General features: G+C 51.6%; 1 protein-coding gene across 1 annotated transcript in view; it reads left to right on the plus strand.

Annotated features, from left to right (window-relative positions):
• Positions 1–20637, plus strand: part of olf413 (DBH like monooxygenase olf413) — a 160329-nt gene extending 139692 nt beyond the window's left edge. The window contains exons 4-9 of the mRNA XM_017900668.1: positions 9337–9531; positions 15726–15812; positions 16936–17118; positions 18127–18579; positions 18810–19003; positions 20166–20637. Coding sequence (XP_017756157.1) covers positions 9337–9531; positions 15726–15812; positions 16936–17118; positions 18127–18579; positions 18810–19003; positions 20166–20637 — 1584 coding nt within the window. The remainder of the gene's footprint in view (positions 1–9336; positions 9532–15725; positions 15813–16935; positions 17119–18126; positions 18580–18809; positions 19004–20165) is intronic.
• The last annotated feature ends 1692 nt before the right edge of the window (positions 20638–22329 follow it).

The following is a 22329-nucleotide window of genomic DNA, read 5'->3' on the forward strand; positions in this document are numbered from 1 at the left end:
TCACGACTATCGCGAGAACAATTATGTTCTGTTTGGTAAACGAGAGGGATAAGGGAAAATATATATATTCGCTCCAAGTTAGGTAGCTTACCTTTGTACAGATAGCGCGCACACGATACTTAGTCTATGGATCTATCTTATGACCACTTAGGTCTACTTAGGTCTAAACGCACGCATCCCGATGCGTCCCAAATGAAATCTTGAGAAACCTAAAAGCTGAAACAGAGTATATTATTGTTAATATAAACCTGAAATAAAACGGATTAGTACGAGGAAAGAAAACGAGCGAATAGGAACCATGAAGGGTAACCAAGTGGACGGAGCATCCCACCGATGAGACAGAAACAAACCAACGATGAAACATTCGAATATTATACGAAATATTCGAATGAAAATAAATAGAAATAGGAAATAAAAGCTGGAAAGTGAAAAAATAATTAATACTTGTAAAAAGAAAAAATAATTAAAAACTGAAATAAAAGAATAATTAATATCTGAAAACAAAAAAAAAATGATTAGTAAATTGGGGTGGGGTGAGGCTGGGGTGGCTAGTCCCAACCGCACTTCGAACTCCCACCCCTCGCGCACAACGATAATTTGAACGTTACACTTCCGAAGCCGAACCGGCAAATGGTTTGTGCTCCGTCGCGTCGCCCCTTATATAGCCGCGGATCGGCCGAGCTCCCCCACTCCGATCGGAAATTTTCGTACTATCGATTCCATTATTTATTATTTTTCCGCTTTAATAGCCAATAATTTATTACTTTTTCCACTTTTATTACAAATATACGTTGCGAACAATTTGTTAATTACAATTTTAATTTGTTATTAACAATAACAGTAATTAATAATAGTAATTAATAAATTTTTTTACAAATTATAGGTACATTTTAATACAAGCACGTGAAAAGTTGAAGTAATAGCCAATAATTTATTAATTGTTTCATTTTTATTGTAAATTTCGTCAATTTTGGCGACCTGTACCTCGGTAAATGTTTATTATATTTCACAATTCCATGCAGCGTTAGATGCATTGAAACGTATATAACAAATGCGGCATAGTGGGAGAAGGCAGTTTTACACTGGAAAAATTGAATTTTGGCCAGCTTTTTCGGTGGAATTCCCCACTGTGCGGCGTCGCGCCGATCGAAGCGATGGAATCTTGTTAGCGCAACTGTCTCTTTTCCGGCGCTGACCCGACGGTACACAAGCCGGGCCAATCAATGTTCCCTCATGAATTATGTTGGATCAGTTTGCGAAACGGAGTTTCGACGCCCTCGTTCGAGCGCTGGAAAATTGTTCCTTTGTTTCCGAGACTATGGTTCGAACGGGGACAAACAAACGGAACAGTTCGTTCCACTCTCCTTCCGGTCTCGTTCCAGGACTGGCCGGTTAATCCTCGTGCATCGAGAATTCATCGGAATTTCGAGCCGCGTGATCGTGTGTCACTCGCGAGTATCGCTCGCGGCCTAATTACAACGCGAAATATTTATGATCCCGTCGATCGATCCAGGCGGGTTTATAAAATTTTATCATACGCGGACCGGACATCATTTAAAATTCAATTTGTTTTGCCAGCAACGTGGCGGATAGCGCGAAAATAATAGAGGCCGCGAGCCAGGCTGTGTGTCTTTGCCGTGTCTCTCTCCGTACACGCTTTAAACTCATTATTCACGGCCGGCCGGCAACTTTAATCGCGAAAACTTTAATCACGCGATTCTGAAATTATCTGCCGTCGTTGCGAAGGATTTCCTAGTCGAGACGAAGGCTAAACGTTGGCTGTGGCACCGTCCCGACAACGGGGAGAAAACAGAAGAGAAAAAGGAAAAGATAGGGGCCGTGTCTGGCGACGCCATCGAGCTAGAGGGCGCACCTTAGTTTCGTCGCGTCGTAGTTGCGATCGCTTTACGCGCAACCACGGGATTATTCGCCACAGTCGACCTCGTATCGTGTATTACATTTCCATTTTTTTTATTTTATTTCGTTCCGTCATTTATTTATTCTGCCATCGAATTCGAGCTACAACGCGAAATTAAAAACGAAAGGGATCGCGAAATTTACGGGGGGAAATTTACATGAATCAATTTCGAGATCCGCGGACCGAAACAAATTTATCACCCCGCGCTACATTTCTAAATCCCTTTATTTATGATCCGCGAAAAAATTGCACGGGAGAGAGAGAGAGAGAGAGGGAGAGAGAGGACAAAGAAAGAAGGAGAGAGAGAGAGTTGGCGTAGAGGACAAAGAAAGAAGGAGAGAGAGAGAGTGTTGGCGTACACGTAATAACTGCAGTCTATTCGGGGGCCGATGGAAAAATTTACAGGGAAATTCGATTATCTCCGGCAGCGGGATGTTCGAGCTGCAGGTGTCGGATACGCGCGAAGCGTTCCGATGCGAATTCGAATCTAATCGATGTAGACATGCCAGCTTGTAACCGTGGCAGCGACAGTTTCAATGGGACCGTGTTACAGATGACTGGCTACGTGAACGATATGCATATCGTGTTCCGGTCGGGCCGCTCGCGAGATATGCGCGCGGCCGCGAATGGAAGAAGCCCGGGCTCTTGCGAGATTTACGCACGTTACGTAACGCCGCTTTGAGGATGTCTGTCGGTCGAAAACTGATTCGATTCCCGTAGCAAACTGTTACATAAGTGGTTATCCATTCGGAGATTTAGCCGCCGAGTTCGCTGCCCGAGGCCACATAGGGAGTTACTTTTCGAGACAAATCGTGGAAATTCGACCGATATTTCAACGAGAGAGAAACTCGACCCGCCGTTTTTTCGCCGGCAAAAATGTATTAAAAGTCTCGATGGTAATTTACGAGACTGCTCTTTTTCATCCATCGACGCGCGAATTCGTCATCGCGGGAATCCGAATTTCGATGTAGCAGCCAGGGAAAATCGAGCGAGACGAGGGTCGTTGGGAAACCGGATGGCGGGAAAGTTTGTTCGCGATGAAAAATTCGCCAGCCAACGGGACTAGCACGAAATGAAGTTCGAACTGGGTCGTTTGACCGAGTCTGCGGACGGAGGAAACCCGTTAAATAGGGAACCAACAGCAATTAACGCTGTTTTTTCGAATCGCTCAATGGCAACGTAAATTCCCGCGGCTTCCTTGAACTTTGCCGCGGTTTCGGCCACGGTAAACGGGGCCGCCGCTCTGTTCGTCGGTCGAAAATTCGTGTAAATAACGAAGGAATCCAGGCTCTTCTCGCTTTCGGGATAATGGACCGGCCTTGGAACGATACGGACGTTAGGGGATTGCAGGGATGAAAAGCGAGAACCACGACGACGACGACGACGACGACGACGATGACGATGGCGATGGCGACCATGCTGGTGGAGTGGTAGTGGTGGTGCCGGTGGCGGGGAATGGGCGCGAGAGAAATAAGGGTTGAGAAAGAAGAATGGGTTTGTAGCGGGAGAAGTAAGCGTCGGAAGTTTGAAGCCCTTAATTGCTTTTTAAAACTTTCAAGTTCGACTCGAACCCCTCCCGTTCTTCATCCTCGTCTCCCGCAACCTCGTCCCAGTCGCACCCTTTGCATTCCACTTTGGAATGTTCAATATTAGTTTTCCCTATCGGAGTTGCAAACACGTTCGGCACGGAGGGGGTTGGGAGGGGGCGGTGGCGGTGGCGGAAGGCTCGTCGAACGGAGTCGGGCCGCTAAGAGGGTGGCGATGCGCAAGAAAACCCGACAGTGGGGTGGCAGGGGAGAAAGACAGTTCTACTCGTCGATAATCAGCTGGCCTCCTCTCGCCGGTTACCGTCTCCCCATGCTCTCGGTTTTTCCACTCGAAGCAATTAACGACGCCTGAAAAAGAGGCCGCCGTTACGCTCTCTCTGCCTACTTTCCTATCGGTTCGTCCGTCCTTCGGGCGTCGATCTCGCTCTTCTTTCGCGAAACTCCGCGGAGAGATCGTAAAGTGGCCGGACGTTTCGCCAAAACTTTCCTATTCCGCGCCACCACCCTCTGCCCTCTCACCGTTCTTTCGTTTTGCACGTGTGACACGAGCTTTCAGGCAACCGGATACTTTTATTGGCTCCGACGAAGTTTTGTCTCGCGGTGATGATCAACTCACCCCCCGAGTGATCCACGAGAACAACCGCCACTAGGTGATCCGTCGACCGATTCGCTCGGTTTTTCTCTTCGATCCCGGTTAAACGTAAGTCACGCAGCGAAACGAGCCCTTTGTTCTCGTTTCGAAAACGATACGCGTTTAATCTACATCTCGATCCATATTCTATGAGCGGTAGGATATTCTCTATTCAAACGTCCATTCCGATGTACAGGCAGCCGAGCAATTTCAGAGCAAGGGACGCGCATTCGCGACCGGGGAAAACGAGGCTGTTCGTATCTCGATTTTCTCCATTTTCTCGATTCTCTCGATTTTCTCCAACTCTCGCTGAAGTCGCGCCGAAGAGCAAAGCAAGGGTTCAAGCGAAGACACGGTTCCGGTCGGAATTTTTTCTCCTTGGCTGACGACCGACGACGTCTCTTCCAGGTCGGAATCGGAGCACGCCTTCTTGCATCCGGGCGCGGTAGCGAATGGTTAATCGCGAGAGGTTTCAGGTTCGAGAGGCGCGGCGCAAAGGAGCTGATGGAGAACGGAAAGGGAGGAACGAAGAAAGGGAAACAAACGAACTTACGCGGAACGGGGCGAATCGCTTTGACAAAAGGCTCGTTCTCGCGATCCATTACGGTATTCGGACTTCTGACTAATCTCTTTTCTCTGGTATTGCCTCGAGTCCGGGGTCCTTTGTGACTTCCAGCTCATTGTTACCAAGATATTGGAACTTTCTGCCTCTCTCGTAACACCGTTAAGCAATTAAATCGAAAGTTTTACCGCCGTGCCATTAAAAAACACAATTAAACCGGATCTGTCCGTGGCCACGTCATTTTCAATTTTCGCCCCTTTACTGCGCTCCGTTTCAGTATTCGGCCATGTTACAGGCCGAGCTGCCGGGTTAAATCTTTTATGATACTGCCTGGCACGAAGGGATCGGCGGGACCATTTGCTCGCGTCGCAAGCGACATCTTTAACTTTCCGAATGGGATATCGTCCCTGGGATTCAACGACTATTGGAAAGGATAATCGCGAGCTACGAGTTCTCGTGAGATAGACGCACGGTCGCAGGGATAAGGGCCGAAGGGTCGTGAAGGGGATAGCATGGGGGCAAGGGTAGAAAAAGGCAGGGAGATTTCGAGAGCGAAGAACAACAAAGTTTCCTTAATGAAGAATAACGTCCCCGGCAAAGGAAAGATATTTCCGCTTAATCGGAGATTCTCCTTTGCCTCCTGTCCACCGGAATTGCTGCCCATTTCTCCTCTAATCTCTCCTTGTACCTCCCGAATCGTTACCCTCCGGCCTGCTCTCTCTCCGTTGACTATTGACAGTGGCCGTTCGAAAAGAGTATTACCTACCATACCCTTCGATCCAATCTCGCGTTTTAATGAAACTGCTCGAAACGAAATGAATTTCGGCCATAACGATTCCCAGCGCGCCCCCTCCGCGTGGTCAAACGTCTCCGTGCCTCTGTAGGGTCGCGTAGGAAAAGCGGAGAAGTTGGAGAACGACGGCTCTCGGGATGAAAGTCGCGTGGGTGTTGGAGCGTAACTCGTTGCGCGAAAAATTGCGACCAACGAAAGTTCTTCGTAGCAATTCTCTCCTCTGTTCATTCAAAATGTCACTACCCACCTACCATCTTTGTCCGTTTCTTTTCACCGGCAGAGATGTATAAAGCGCGAAGGTTCTCGACGAACGTGGTCTATTCAACGGCCAGAGTCTTCCTCTATCGATCGCGACCCAGCACGCGACACGTTTAATTTTCTTAACGATCGGCCAACCTTCGACCGCGCGCACAAACGTAGATGCAGATTCACAGCGAAGCGTGGCTTCGTATGACGTCGTCAAACAGGCTTTCCGGACACGGCCGATGGCGTAAGATCGCGTGATTCCGCCCGGGCATCCTCACGCGATGCCCATTTCCTCCTATCGACCTTCCATCTCTTCGCCCGGACGAAATCTTTCGATCTTCTCTGCGGGATGTAGGTCGTCTAGGTGGCTCTGCACCTAACCATGGCTATCCAATTCAGGTAAACGGCGCCCAATTGTCTCGAGCCGGAATGAACGTAGGCGCGGAAACGTGTAAGCCTCGATGATTGCCGGGGTTGGATCACTGCCACCAGCGATTATCGAAGAACGTGAATGGCCGACGCGTGAGATGCCTGCGAATCCAACGGCGTCGCTTCATCCAACGACTGCGTAATTCCGTCGTCCGTTTCCGAATCACTGTTCCTGGTCATCGTCGGGAATCCTTCTCTTCCTTTTCCCACCGACAACTCACGTCTACTCTAACGTTATCGTTAAGGCCTGTCCGTTTGGCCTTATCTGTCCTTATGAAACGATAACGGGATAATTCGGGACGGCCGTTCGCGCGGGAACGCGAACGGGATCACAATGGGTTCGATAAAGCTACGAAATTTTGCAATCATCCGGATAGGTACTCGGGACGCTCGTGACTATTCCGGATCGCTGGAGATTTGCCTGAAATTTTGCTGGATCGTGACAGCGCGCGAGTCGGACAGATGGACGCGTGGTGATATCCGCGCAGAGCACCGTGTGGTTAATAACGTAATTAAACGTTGATCGATTCGCGTCAGGTATCTCCGAGCCAGCGAACTAATGGACAAAGAAGATGATGATCCGGGCGACAAATCTCACCGCTGTAATTAGGTTAGGAGTAGCTGTCCCCCGTTCGAATGAAACATTAACGAGGCTGCATCTGGCCAATGGTTCAATCAAGCGTGATTGTTCGAAATTGTGAGTAGTCGAGGGCCGGCACACGTTGGCACATAACGCGGATCGATATACGTGTTTCGAGGTCGACCACCACCGGTGTGGATAGAGATACCATTGCCGGTATCGCGAGTGCGGCACGCGTGCAGGGCCACCCTCGCCTCGCGCGCCACCCTTCTTTGCCAAGGGTGCACGCGGCTCCCGATGCGAGAGCACGACATAGGCACAGATTATCGGTGCACACGGCGCAGAATTAATCCCGGAGGCATGCCGGTACGTAAAACTTTTGGAGATGAAAATGCTCTCGATTGATTGCTCGCTTGGTTCGCGTTCACGTGGGAAAATTCCGACCACGTCACGTGAATAAACCGGACACGCTCGTTGGCATATTTATTAAACGCGAGCAGAGAAAATGCCGGGTTAAGTAATCCTGCAGCGAAGCACCGGCTGCCGCGCGGTACAGCTGCGGGAACGGTATTTAAAACGATTGGTTGGATCATCCAGATCGACGTTCCGTCGGATGCGTTTGCTAAACTGTACCTTGCGTTTCTTTTCATCGAGGACCAGGTATCGGCGGTGTAATTGGGCACGGTGTATTAGTCAAAGTTAGCGGCTGTCGTCGATTCTATGCCGGATAATCGTGAATAGCCGTATATAGTGGTCCTTCCACGTCGGTCACGAGAGAGGTCAACGCTGACACGCGGGGTTCTCAAAAGTCCTCTCGACTAACCGCTCCGTCTATACAGAGATAATCCTTTGACGCGGCCTTCGCCGTTCCCTCGTCTAAAGCACGGGCCTGTTAGGAGGCTTTACCGGCGACTCCGTTGACAGGTCTCTCGGACAAAACGCGTCCTCGTCTTCGTCTTACCTCGCGATCCCTTCTTTTCTCTCTTCCCTCCTTTCGTCGCGATACCATAGCCGTGACGTTATTCACGTTTATAGTCGGTCTATGACGAACCTCGCGTGTAGTCCACCGCGTAGTCTCCGCAGTTTAATCTCTGTCGAGCACGTCGTCCTCGCGTTCTAGGCCGAGCCCCTTCAGCTACCCAATATGCTCTCGCCTCGGATCCGCTCTTGAAACTCGCCTACGAGTTTTATATTTCGCATGCGAGATTCTTTAATTATCCTACGCGTCGCTTATACCGTGGTACACCACCTAGCCGAGGAGCGGAATAAGCGCGAGGCAAACGCGAAACCGCCGCGGCTTCACGGTGCTTGGAATTCGCGTTGCTCGCGGTCTGAGTGTGCCGGCCACGAGTGCACGCGCGTATTTCGTACGCAATTTAATCGAAAAAGGCAAAACGAACGCGACCGGCTACTAATTTCGCCGTATAAAACCAAGCATACCCCCGGCCGGTGCTTGGCCGGGCGCCAGCGGCCAGGTAAATACGACCTGTTCACGAAGATAACGTCGGCCCGTTTCTCCGGAGAGAGAGAGGCGAATCGCAAATGAATCCGGCCGGCCGTCCTTACTTCGGCAGCCGACTAGCCGGATTATCGGGACACGTTCATCGACAAACACGCTCCGCGACGGCTACACGCGCGATCGGGCCGAGATCGCGACACCGCTTGGCGTTTCGGCGATCCGTCTTTCGGCCGATCGATTCTTTCGCGTGAGACCGAGCGACCGTTTCGAGGGGAGCGCGCAATCGAATCGGCGGATTAATTAATTTCGCCCCGATAACCCGGTGATTCGGTTGCTCTCGTTACCGGGTGGGGCGAAGAGCGTGGATTTGGATGGATCGCGAGGAAAAGGTGGCGAATATCTAATTTCATGGTCGTCGATATAATCGAATCGCGATAAATTCCACGCGAACGAGCCGGGGAGGAAAATATGGTTGCGGGCAGGCACGGTGCTCGGTGTTCCCTTCGAACTGTATTCGTCCGATCCCGCGTTGTACGGTGTTCTATTAGCGACGTTGACTAATCAACTTGCGTCGGTTTCATTTTAACCGGGGAAAAATAAAGAGGGAGAAACGGGTGAGCGATTGGGGCGGTGAACGGAGGCGTTCGGGGTTTGGGTAGAGGAAGCCTTAGCCTGAAAGCAACGGGTCGAGTCTTCGATAATAGGACACAGGTTAACGCGACGTACACGGGAACGCTTTTCCCTCTTTCGGCGAGCTCGTCGGAACTGCAATATGCGATTCGGCCGGCGGCGGGGATATTGCGAAATAAAAAGGGTTAAATTAAAAATTCTCGGTCGAGTGCTCCGTCCTTCGGCCGAAGAGACTCCGAGAATATGCCTGCGGAATTTGAACGTGAAAGCACGAGGAGAGTTTTCACCCCCTTCCTACATCCCGTCCTCGCCCAGCTTTATCCTCCTCGTTCCTCTGGTAACCCGAAGGCTTCGACTTTTATAGCAAGCCGGGTATAAAAGACGGGCCTTTGTGCCTCCGTAAGCCGTCCTTATCGATATTTTTCGATAAGAAAAATGAAGGACCGACCTGGTCGCGGCCCCGCTGCCCGACTATACGACTCTGCGCGACTCCACTCGATTCGACTGCGAACTTACGGAATCGTTTCCCTTTGTGTTCCAGAACGACACGATGCAAGTGGTTTGGCAATATCACGTGGAAGAACCAGTGTCCGCAGCCGGAGTTCTGCCGGATCACGACGCCGTCCGTGGATCCAGACCGCTTTATCTGGTGCAAAGGGATGCCCAGCCGAGGCCAAGCTCGCGCAACGAGGAAGCCGGGTCACCGCTTCAAACGTGGGACATATTGAACCAGCAGGTTGGTATCGAATCGTTTATCCACGTCCCTTGCTGGCTCCCTAGACGATCGATTACCACCGCGACGATGCATTTTATCCTTACGCCACGTCGCGGCGCGTTTCACCAACAACCGCGTTCGACGGGCCGATGATGTGCGAAACCGACGCGCGGAATCGCGTGGGCGGAAAATTATGGTGTAATACGAGCCATTGCGTGGCGGATATACCATAATATGATTATACCGGCGCGGAGGGGGAGGATACGCCGCGATGCAACGCGTCTTATGTATGCATAATGATAGAGAGGGCAGGCGTAGGTGGTAATAATGTAATGGATAGGTGTTCGCCGGATTTTGGTTGTTAGCAGCGGGATTAAAGGTAGGGTTCCAGGTGAAAACGAACGAACCGAACTCTCGCCCCGTGCACTGTCAAAAGTTTCGTATTCAGCCCGGTTCTCTACACGCGTGTACTTTACACGTCAACTCCGACCGGTTCGGCAAGGTTCTACGACCAAGTTTTACGACCCTGTCTCTCCGCGAGCTTTTTGATCCAATTATTCAGGCAACGGTTGACGCGATTCGACGCGTTATATCGTGCCGTAACGCGTGACAGGAGGGGACGGGCTTATAATATTCGTGGGGCCACGAAGGAGTTGCGTCGGTTCGGGGGAAAGGCGATTAAAGAGTTTTAATTACGGGCCCGGAACGCAGTGTCAACGATACCATATTAAACTCCATCTCCGTGGAAGCTACTTTTCCGAAAGCTCTGCTCGCTCTCCTCCTCGTGCTAGTCACCGAGTTTACACTTGGCGGGGTGTCGTGTCGGACGACAAATGAATCAAGGATATCCCGATTCCTCGGTGGATAGGAACCGAGCGCTCTCGCGCGGCTCCATCGAACTTCGATAATGTCTTTGAAGTTATTAGACACATTCGTCGTAGTCGTGGTTATCAAAATTTAATTGTAATTGAACGCGGGTGGAAAGTTTTCGTGGAAATTGCACGGAAAGATGGCGCAGCCGTCTCCTCGTCGGAACACCAATGGCAGGAACTAATGTCCGCGTGGATCATCGCGCGGGACGATAGCTGCAATCGTAAAGAGGAAAGTTTAATTTTACGTCGACGTCGTTGCCCCCTGCGCGGTGCTATATCGAGTTGCGCTCCACCATTTCGATCGAACCATTTGGTATACCTTTGCACGATGATTTAATTTGGAAGAATATAGAAACGGAGGGAAGTTACGACTACCGTGCCCCGAGTATCGAAACGGGAGATTCTTAGACCTCGGAGGATTTAAATTTCTTTTTCGACGGTATAATACACCTATATCGGGCTTTCATCGTATAACCGCTAATTCGGTACAGCCGTTCGCAATCTGTTGGCGCTGAGGGGGCCATTATTCGTTCCCGTTGGCCGCTCGAAGGCGGTCTCTGCAGGTTTTGTTGTTCGGAGCCGCGATACTCTCGCGGTCGATTCAGTCACGCTTCTGTTTCGCGAGCGTTCGCGTCGTCGTTCGAAACGGAGAGTGAACGATCGGCCGATGGAAAGAGAATGAAAGCTCGTGGAGGAGAGGAAGAGAGAGTGAGAGGGGGGACAGCGAGGGGGGCACGGAGCGAAGCGTGGGTGGCTCGGTTGCGCGTGAGATGAATGTTCGAACGCGTTTAACGTTCAGCCTGGTACGAGTGGATTTTTATCGGATGCAAGCCGCGGAGCATTGTGCGCCGAATTTATGACGGCATAAATCTTAACCGGGTCACATCCGGCAAAAACTATTCGTTCATTAGCGTCGCCGGGTCATAGATTACGGGTCGACGCTATCGCCCGGCATCGGACAATGCTAATTCCACGGGCTGCCGAGCTTTTGCTTATAGTTTATACCGACAGCGAGAAGGAAGGGATGGTTTAGAGCGGATTTACGTGACTGCTATCTCCGCGTCGACGACCAACAGATCGATCATTCGCGCGAATAATGAAGATGAAAAATACTCGAGTAGTCCGCCGTTCGTGCCAGAATCCGGCAACCCGGGCTGTAGTCTGATCGCGAGAGGAAGTACGGCTAGTTGGACGCGAATGGAGTCGCCAGCGTGTCGCGATCGACGAGCGAAGGGTGCAGAAGCGCGCGGGGTTGTATCGGAGAACGACGACGAGATTATCACCCCCCCTCCCCTCCCCTCCTCCGGTGTCTTTTGACCGAAAAATCGCAGTGTTTCGGAAAATTCCTGCGATAGCTGTACCGCGTGAAATATTCAACGTTTATGCGTATCCGATTCTTTCGATATTTTTGCGCGATTCAATCGAGCGACGCGTGTGTCAACGAATCGGGTAATGGAAACGTACGAGGAGGGTGGGCATTATCAGCCGAAGCCGGGGACGAAATAATAAATTGGAATTACCAGAGTGGGCAAGGGTTGAACCCGAACAGCGCTAATTTCATCGGCTCTGTTTACAATTTCGTATCGAATGAAATCGCGAACCCGGGGTGTTTCGATGCTCATCACGCTGTAACAAATTATCGCGTCTCTCAGCTGGAAAGGAATTACCCGTTCGCCCAGCAAATGAAACGATTCTCCTCTCTGTTCCTCCCCCTGCGCGTATCGATGTCCCTCTCCGATATGAAATTGTTTGCGCTTTTGGCGCAATTTCTTCTCGTCCCACTGTAACCGGGGAATACGACGCGTGCATAGTTACGAGCCCGTACGATTACGCGTTTCTCTCGACCATAAAAATTTATAACGAAAGTGACAAGTCGAATTTCAGGCTTTATCGAGTCGCGACGAGCTAACGCTGCAAATGGCCGTGCCATAGACCACCGGGCGCCGACTTATACGCCGATTTATCGTACGCCCGTTCCCTATTTATGGACTACGAATTCTCCGTGCAATTCAACGCGCGAGCTTTCTTAGCTTTCTCGCTAAATTTCTAAGCTTCATCCACTCGGTCGAGCGGCGCGCTATCGCGTCGAATCGTTATAAATCGCGATACCGTAATCTCCGTGGCGCCTACTTTTCGGATATCCGCTCGCAACTTATAGCGACTCCACTCGCGAGAATGTAGTTTACTCTTCCACGGTACATACCTCCTCCGCCATCTTTCCCTCTCGTTATTTCGGCTTCATAACTTCTCCGCGGTAATACGTCTGCTCCCTAAACTTCTTAATTCCAACGATGCCTGATTACCCGACACGCGTTCCCGCATCGCGAAAACTTTCGTAACGCGATCGCGAAGCGCTGCGGTTTTAATTGTCTCGACGAGAGAGCCGTGCCAGCCTCTCTCTCGCTCGCACCTCTGGTTCCAGACGGCTGGATAGCGACGACATTAAAGTTACCAGAGCGACGCTTATCTTACGACCACCGCCTCGTCTCCCTTACTTCTTTCTTACGCGAATGCTACTTGTTCTTCGCTAACTACGTACGCGGAAGTTCGTCGCCAGTCGAATAACTTTTGTATCGCGGCGAGATGAATATGAATGTCTGCCAGCACAAAGAGAGCTTTAGAGAGAGAGAGAGAGAGAGAGAGAGAGAGAGAGGGGGGGGGAGGAGGCCAGCTTGTTAGGAAACGGGTTTGCATTCATTCGACGCCACCAACCCCGTTTCCTCAGCCGACAGCGATACTTTTTTCGCGGCCCATTCTCGCGACGAATCGAAAGGGAAACTTCGCCGACGAGAGAGCGCCGAATTCGCCCAGGGCGGATGCCATTTCGCGCCTCATCGTCGCCCTTGTCGCCTCGTGAATTTATATACCCGGCTCGTCCTTTTTTTTCTCTCTCTCCAAGGATCGTTTGCATACCGTTATCACGACGCATAGATTACTCGGGATTTTGCGCCACCCCACCGTGGACAGCCGCGCGCGTCGAATGAATCCTTCGTCTCGTCCACGTCCGGCGAGGATATCGCCGCGGCTTACGCTCGCAAGAAACACCGCGGTTTCCACGATCCGCCGGGTTCATTAGGGATCTTCGTCATCGATCATAGTCTCGGTTAACGTGCCGCGTGAAAGGATGTGCCATCGTTCTTCGTTCCCGATATGTAGCCGTTCGTAGAGGTCTGCTTTAGCTCCCACCGAATCTCTGTTACATCTCCGGTCTCGAAACATCCGAGTTTCCTGTCTTTCTTTCTCGTTTTTCTACACCTTTCAACGGGCTTCTTTCACGCGCTCGCGTTCCTCTCTCTCTCTCTCTCTCTCTCTCTCTCTCTCTTTCGAGCCATCTTATCCGATTTCGAAGGGATCGCGACGCGTTATTAGTTTATTTATAGGGGCAACGGATCGGGTAAAAAGTTGGCGCCTTTCGCCGGAGAAACAGGAAGAGACCAGACGCGAAGGGCCCCTGTCGGCCGAGCAACGTAAAACGGCTTTTTACGTGGCCCGCCCTTCGAACCGAGATCCCCATTTGAACCCGTGGTACGCGAAACGCGGCATACCCGAGGGATAATTATCGTCTTCTCTCTTTCCAAGAATTCACGCAGCGGGGGAAAAAGCGGCGAAGGGTGAGACGCGTGGAGAATCGCACTCGCGGTGTCGTTTACTCGCGCGAGATTCTCGAGTCGGGCTTTCGTAGCCCTTTGTAAGCACGAGTCTTTGACACTTTGCGCGTTTACACGGACGATATTACGACGAATGAAAGTCATCCACGCGAAGGAGCACGATTTCCAGCCCGTTCTCGGAGTTTGACAGCGGTACCGTATTTCGGTGGAAGAAGTCGCATCTGTACTATCCCGGGCTGGGTAAATAATTATTTATAGATGCGCCGTATATAGCAGCTGTCAAGAGTACGAGTTAGGTCAGATCCCCGCGAATATCGATTTCTATTTTTCGCATCACTGCGAGCAAGCTCTCGAACAATCTGCAGCTTCTCGGATCGCTATGGCGTCTATCCTCGGTATGTCTCGCTATACGCGTATCACTGACAGACGTTCGCTCCTGTCTTCTATTCCTGAACTTCGTGGCGTTTCGCGTATTTCGGGAGATCCTTCCGCGCGAGGAATCACTCGCGTCAGCGTCTATTTCCGCGGTTTCCTATTTATCCGGATTACAGCCGCGTAAACGTAAAACTTTATGCCCGGTTCACGCGTGATAAAGCGATTCGATGAGCTCGCCTCTCGTTCGGGGGAACGTATCGACTGATGGTACCGCGCGCGCCGTGAACATCAGCTTTTTCGCGAGTCGGTGGAGGGAAGGTATCGTAGTGAGCGAGGAAACGTAGCCAGAAGCCCGAGCTTCGCTCGTAAACGCGGACGGCTCCCCGAGCCCGAATCTTCGACACGCCCGGGGGCCGTTCAGCATATTCGACCGCAAAACAATAAACGTGGTCGCCCTTCCCGGTAATCTTGACATCGATAATTTCGCAGGAGCGCGTGGGAGAATCCGGCGGCGCCGTGGCCGTGCTTAGGGCGCTCGAGAGCAGCCGCGAAAAAAGAATCGCAATTTTCTGCCGGGATCGCGCACACACCCCGCGGCTGCAACTCGAGCTCAACCTTCGTTTCCTTCTCTCGTCCTGCTGCCTTCTCCGCCTTTTCCCCGCGCCACCTTTTTCGGCGTGAACGCAGCCCCGATCCAGGCGAACGAGGATTTTTCTTCGATCGTTCCAGGCGCTCGTAATCACGGGAAAAGAGAGGAATCCCTCGGCTCTGACCTCTTCCACCTCCACCCGCGCCCCGCAACGTCGCAGGCGTTTAGGCGAAGATTAAATTTGCTCGATACGCCTTTGCGCGTTCCTTTGCGGACAAGAGACTTGCGCCGACCCTCGCAAATTCACGCTGGCTATCGGCCGTTTCCACGTTGACGTATGCCTCGAGCGGAATCCCTTTGAGACGGAGCTCGATCGTTGCGTCCACTTCGCGCCTTACGGATCTCTTTTTTCCAACGTTCTTCGCGATAGTCGATTCCTGCTCGAGTCGCATCCCCGGGGGGTGATTTCGAGTTTAACGTTGATTATCGACGACGGGACGAATATTTCGCGTTCATTCGCCTTTCCGGTGAATACTGGGTAATATTCGAAAACTGTTACCTCCGTTTAAAATCGTCAAAAATAGCCGCCGTTTCGCTCGTTTTGTTTCTCTTGTATCATCCTTCGATTTTTATTCGACTCACTTCGCAACCGCACCCTCCTTGCGCGGAACCTTGGAACGTTTCGCAAACTCGATGACAATTTCCAGGCGATCGTTGCGTAACGCAAAGAATTACCCTCGTTTAATCACACGCGTTCGTATTATTTCGCAGGTTCACTTACCCACGGAACACGACACGCTGCATTGGTGCCGCATTCTGAGGATGCCAAACATTGATCGCAAACACCACGTCGTGAAGGTAAGTTCCTCGTAGCTATAACCTACTTACTTGCTACCCCTCGTGCCGCGTCATACGCATCTAGCCCATCTAAACTTGATTAAACCGGCAGCCGTACGAACCAGGTCCCCGTCGACGCGGAAGCTGTCAAAGTATCAGAGATCTCGGTACGTCGATCAGAGATCCTCGCGAGTTTCTTCTTCCAGGCACGGGTACCATTTCGTTTCCTCGTGGACCTTCATCGTCGCGAATGGCCGTCGAGGTCGTATACGTCTCTTTTAGCGACTCGGTCTTTACGACTCGAATCCTCTTCTGTTTCACCGCTCTGTCGCGTTACCTTCGCGCGTGTGCATCGAGGTATTTCGTTTTTCGTGTTGTTTTTTTCACCTCTCGTCTTTTCCGCGAAATCATTCGTCGAATTTGATCTCCATTTCCGGCAGCGATATACGCGAAATCGCTTCGCGGTTTCGGTGTACCTATTCCTGAACGACTGGGATCGACTAGGACGCGTGTCAGTCGATCTGTAAAATCGATAACCGCGAATCGTTTTGCGTCAGCAACACGTTTCGCGGCAGGATATTTCGAGATCTGGCTGAAATTCATTACCGTGTCGTAGATTTATCGTTGTAGCGCATTCGTTGACCCGATTCGATGTTATTTTTACTCGAGTTCACCCCCGAGGACTCGGACGTTATAACGACGATCGTTAATTGGAAAGACGGAACAGAGGAAAAGCGAACACGTAACGCGATGGGAACAACATCGGATCGACGATATCTCCGTACGAATGGCTCGTGACCGCGCCACGTAACGCGATTACGTTGCACTCTGGTCTAACGAAGTAGAGAGAACAGCTCCTCTGTTCGAGATTTAGCCTTCATCGCGGATACGCGCGTCAATAACCGTGTACACGTGCTTAAAATTCCTCGCGCGCGATTCACGCCGATTCAAAGGTGCGCGCGTCGATTCGTTAAAAGATCCCTGATTTATACTTCGCGTCCATTCGCAACGGCCAACAGATATACCGTAGGCACACGCACACGCGCGTGCGATGAATTAAGTTCTTACGAGTCGGCGGCTGCGTAGCGTTTCATTCGCGCTTGACAGGTGTTGGATGTAACGCGCATGGCTCTTCCTTTTTCAGTACGAGCCGGTGATACCACCCGGAAGTTACGATTACCTGCATCACATGACTTTGTACGAGTGTCGCGCGGACGAGGCGCAATTGGAATCCGCAGCGAAGACGCCCGGCAGTGTTTGCTATCAGCCCAATCAGCCGTCTCCTCTGTGTAACACAATCGCGGCTATCTGGAGTCTGGGCTCCGAGGTATGCTACGTGACACATTTAAATGTAAATGAAGAATTAAATAAACTTGCCGGCCGACCGGACGTCGGCCCGTAATAAATTCCCGCCCAAGTAGAGCGAAAAATTGGATTCCCTTCGGTGTTCGTGGCGGATCTTAAGCGGAATTAATTTCGATTTATCGAATCGATTCGATACACGCGGGGTACCGCGAATGTTAATTCTTCCTGTCGGCCGATCGTTCTCGGCCCGATTCTCTCGCGTGTCAGTTTTAATTGCGTTTGTCGTCCAACGGCGGACGAGGCTTTCGTTTCTTTTCTTTTTGAATTATTCCACATGGACGGGAGTGCTTTCACGTGTACAAGCAATTAAATCGTGACGCGGTGTCGCGTATGAGATTACCGGTTGTCCCGCGATCAGTCGCATCTTCGCTGGCTATTCGTGTTACCAGCCACCACGAAGAACGAGTTTGCGATCCTCTCTCGCGCTTCCCATTGGTATGCATTACGCAGAAGCCAGAATTACCGCGATACTCCATGCGTTCCCCGTCCTGTCTCTTACGGTCCACCCACGATGACGTCAGGTTAACATTCGCGGACAGTGATTTACCCTGGTGTAATTACCCTCGTGACTGATTCAAATCTCGATTATATCTCAAACATGATTTATCCGCGTAATTGCGCTACCCCGGCGTTCTACTTCGTTTCAACCCATCGCGCTGTATACTCGCGACGCGTCGCGTCCTCGTCGTAGGGGGAACGGGGGACTTGCTCGAGAAAATTGTTCCAAACAACCCGACCGATCGAGATGCCCCCGTCCGAGCCACCCCCGCTTTGAAGGATCATCCCTTCCACGAACTATCGATCGTAAATCACGATAACAAAAGCAGCGCGAAGAGGAGAGCCATTTATACCTGACACAACCCGGCATGCATCGAGCACGGTCCATAAATCCGACGCTCCCGATTCTCGAATCGTCAGACACGTTCCGAGCCGCCGCATAATCGAACGTTCGCCACGGTTTTTCTCGCAGGGCTTCAATTACCCGCCGGAGGCCGGTTACGCGCTCGATCCGCACGCTGGGCCACGCTACTACATGCTGGAAACGCACTACACGAACCCGCAGAAGGATGCGTTCATCACCGACAGCTCTGGCCTGCGTTTGTATTACACGGACCGGCTGCGCACCCACGACGCCGGCATCCTGAGCATCGGCATCGACCCGAACTGGAGGCACATCATACCACCCGGCCAGCCCGAGGTGGTCTCCGAAGGTCATTGCATCTCGGACTGTACCGGGCACACCATTCCCAACAGCGGCATCAACGTATTCGCCGTCATCATGCATACTCATCAACTGGGCAGGAAGGTCCGATTGCGTCAGATAAGGTCTGGCGAGGAGCTGCCACCCATTGCGTCTGACACCAATTACGATCCTAGCTATCAGGAGTATCGGAAGCTGCAGAAGCCCGTCAGGGTCTATCCGGTGAGCGTTTCTTCGCCCCTCTCTCTGTCTCGTGTTCCGTGACCACCGGTCGCGTTTCTCGAATTTCCCATTCAAATGTAGCGATCGACGCGACCAGCCCACTCTTTTCGCCTATGCAATCTCTACAGAGAGGTCACAGGGTGGAAAGATGGATCGCGACGTCGTCGCGTGCTCTCGGCGTGGTCGAAGGAGACTAATCGTAGACGTACGCGGCTGTTTTCGTTCCACAGGGCGATCATTTGGTGGCCGAATGCACGTACTCGTCGAAATCCAGGCAAGCAATCACGCTCGGTGGTCCGACAACGAAGGAGGAAACTTGCTTGGTGTCCGCCCTTTATTATCCGCGCATCGAGCTGTCGCTCTGCTACTCGCTGCCTTCGTTACCAACGGTTCTGCAGAGTTTGGGGATCCAAAAGCTGATGCAGTGAGTATTTGTCGTAACGTTTTGCGCCGGTGTTTAAATATCGACAACGCTTTCGACGACGGGACCGCGCGCTCGATCGTCCTGCTCTCTTTCGCGTCCAGTTCTCGCCCTGTTCTCTCCCCGGGTCGCGCCCGGCCGCGAGACAAACGAGACACAGCGGCCCTGTCGATTCGAATTTCGCGAAATAATCACAGGCTACGTTCCGTCGGTCATTTTACTTTTTCCAGCCGCGAGTTCAAAGACCGTTTGATATTAATTTACACGGCACGGTTGATACCACGTTAATGATCACGACGCTGGCCTCTACACACAAAGCGATGACCAGACGTTCGCTCCTTTTACTCTGATTACTTTAAATTGGCAATTAGGGACGACGATGGCCCGTGCGTCACGACCGCACGACCTGTCGTTAGTTCAACGAGCGCCGGTTATATTGCGCCAGACGCATCGTTTATTGCATTACGTAATGTTACGTGTGTCACGAAGACGCTTCCTGCGACGTGTCACGAACCTTAATGTAACAAGCGTCCTGTTTCGCTAAACACACTCCGGCTACATCGAATACCGTAGTTAAATTACTGTTATTACTACCACTAATATCGGCAGCTCGTTGCTAGTCCGGTCGTTAACTCCGACAGAGATCATTGTCATCTTTGCGTGACGTCGCGGCCAAATGGCTGCACCGTCCAGACGGGGGGCAAACCACGTCTACGGTGTATTTTAAAACCGTGCACCTGTTACTAACAACTCGATCGTTAACCGAACCATCAAACTAATTACTCCAACTACCCAAACGACCTCATGGTTATCATCTCCCAGGGGGGGAGTTCTATTCCTCCTCCCCTCTTTCCGACTCACCCTGTCTTTCTCTCTTTCGAGCCAAAATCCAGTTTATCAGGCCGTTGGCCAAAATTTTTCGGCCAAGAAGGAAGCGCACACGTACGCGCGTATTCCCGTTCCTCCCCTGGGCCGTACACAAAAGCTCGCAACGAGCTTTGTTCTCGCAAACGAGCGCGCATTCGCGATGCGGGTCACGGGAGCAGAGCCGTTCTCCGGACTCTTGAAACTTCACCGTTACCGTCTGCGCGTTACGAATATATAGGTCGTGGAACCGGGAGTCCAGCCGAGGACGAACCTTCACGTATTGTCCTTCTCGTTACAGGGGTCACAGTCCGGTAAAGATTCAAGAACCGCCAGAGCTGTCCGGCATGACGTTGGAGGATCGTTTGCTCAGCTACGACTGGAAGACCGGTTTTCAAAGCTTCCAAGAAGTTACACGAGGAGGCACTTTCAAACCGCTCTGCTGGACCATCGACGGGGCTCTACCGGACACCGACAACCTGGAAGTTCACTATCCAAGGATTCTGAGGCCTTACGAGGAGGTCGTGCTTCCTTGCACGAAGAAACCTCTCAGGAACAAGTTGTCTAAGCTGTTGAGCGAGGACGAAGACATCGGTGCCCACGTGGATCCTGACAGCGACGAGACGAACGCCGTCGAACGTGGGCAACTGGTGCGCAGCAAAGTGTCCCGTAGCAGCGACGGTCCAACCGGCGGAAGTTCCTCGACCAGATCGGTACCGATCATCCTGATACCGAGCATCCTCCTGGCGCTCGTCGCCGGCGCGTTCAGGTGAACAACACTGGCTGGTTGTCTGCACGCCGATCAGCCGACCGATCGATTTCGTTTATCTAGGACGGCCGTTTTATCTTCTCGTTGATCGCGCTGGATCGGGGAGGATATGCATATGTAAGTACGTACCGGTGTGTACCCTGTGACGCGTCACTTAGACTAAACTATCGTCGTTCTTTGGTCGTTGAGCGAGGACGCGGCAAACGCCTAGGGTTTCCTTTCGCGTTCGTTTCCACGTCTAACCGGTCTGTCCCAGTTGGCCGCGCGATCGTCGGGCGCAATTTTTCATACGATGGCGATTCGTTCTACGTCGAGAGCCGATCGATGGAACGACGCGGGAAAGAGAAATATTTTTGATGGCTTCGAGTCGTGGTCGTGTGGAACGAATAATGGAAAGTCGTCGGGACGAGGTGTACTCTACGGTCTATAGAAGATTGCCAAATATATTTTCCCTTAACGAACGTCCATCGAAGAGAGCGGGATCTACGCTGTTCTCGTTCAACGATCGACCTCCCTTTTCGCGATCTCTGCTCCTGCACTATATCGTTATGTGACGTGTGTCGCGTGCTCGCGCGCAGGACCTTCGTTGGATATCTTTCGGCCTCGGACGCTCCTCGTTGCGCCATTTCCGCTGCGATCTAATTTCTCTAGCGAATATTAACGCCCCAACGACGCTGTGTGGAATGGTAAATGTTATAAATATCCGCTGTACCTACGGGAAAGGATTTATCGACCCGTAACGACGCCTGGATAAAAGCACGCTTTCAGGTTCTTTCGCGAATAATCGATTCACTATTTAATTCGATTTCGTTCGGTTAGTCGCGTAGTATTTCGCTCGAACCGAACAGCGGCGTGGCGCCAATACGTTGGCCGATGCGATCAAAGTGGGTCAGTCGAAATCCTCGCAAAGAATCGCATTTCCGTCGTAACGCTAACGCGTTCCCGTTCGGCGTCAGAACGCACGCGGATTTCGCCTTTCACGCGAACCCGCGAAACGAGCAACGCGACGACACGCGAATTCGTGAATCGAAATCGCCGAGGACAACAAAGTCACTCGTGTCGCTCCTCTCTGTCCTTGCTATCCTTTGCGTCTGTCTATTATATTCGACCCGACGCGACGTGCGTTGTATCGCGTGTGAAGCGTAACGCGAAGAACTCGGAGACGACGTACGCCAGCTCGTACGTAAATACTCTGGCAAATACGTAGATACCCTCGCTTGACCAGCGCTCGTGCGTTCGCGCGACCCGAAGGAGGAACAACGATAACACGACACACAGGTTTTCTAGTCCGTTTGTTTCGACCCGGGCTCGTGGTTTCTGGAGAAAAGAGCCAATCGCTGTTGCGAGTCGCGAATCTTCGGTGCTAGACCGCCGCCCCTCTATGGCGGTTAACGATCTCGAACGAAAGATATCCAAGAGGAAGTCGTGCTCCTGCCGATGCCGAGCGGTATTATTTTAAAGCTTCTGGACTCGAAAGAATTTATATTGTTGGCTGTTTATTTACCAGACCGGGAACCAAGCGAATCGAGTGGTTTTCCAGAGGACTGGCTTACGGATCGTATCTTCCTAGGTGTTTCGTAGTGGACGACGTCGGAGGTCGCTTGGTTCCCGCCCGGGATTTGTATATTCTGTTACTATTAGATTTATACGAATAGATACGTTTTTTAACCGGAGAGCGTGCAAACGTTGGTCGATC

The sequence above is a fragment of the Eufriesea mexicana genome, unplaced genomic scaffold (assembly GCF_001483705.2).
Source record: "Eufriesea mexicana isolate 0111107269 unplaced genomic scaffold, ASM148370v2 scaffold1312, whole genome shotgun sequence".
Classification (NCBI taxonomy): Eukaryota; Metazoa; Arthropoda; class Insecta; order Hymenoptera; family Apidae; genus Eufriesea; species Eufriesea mexicana.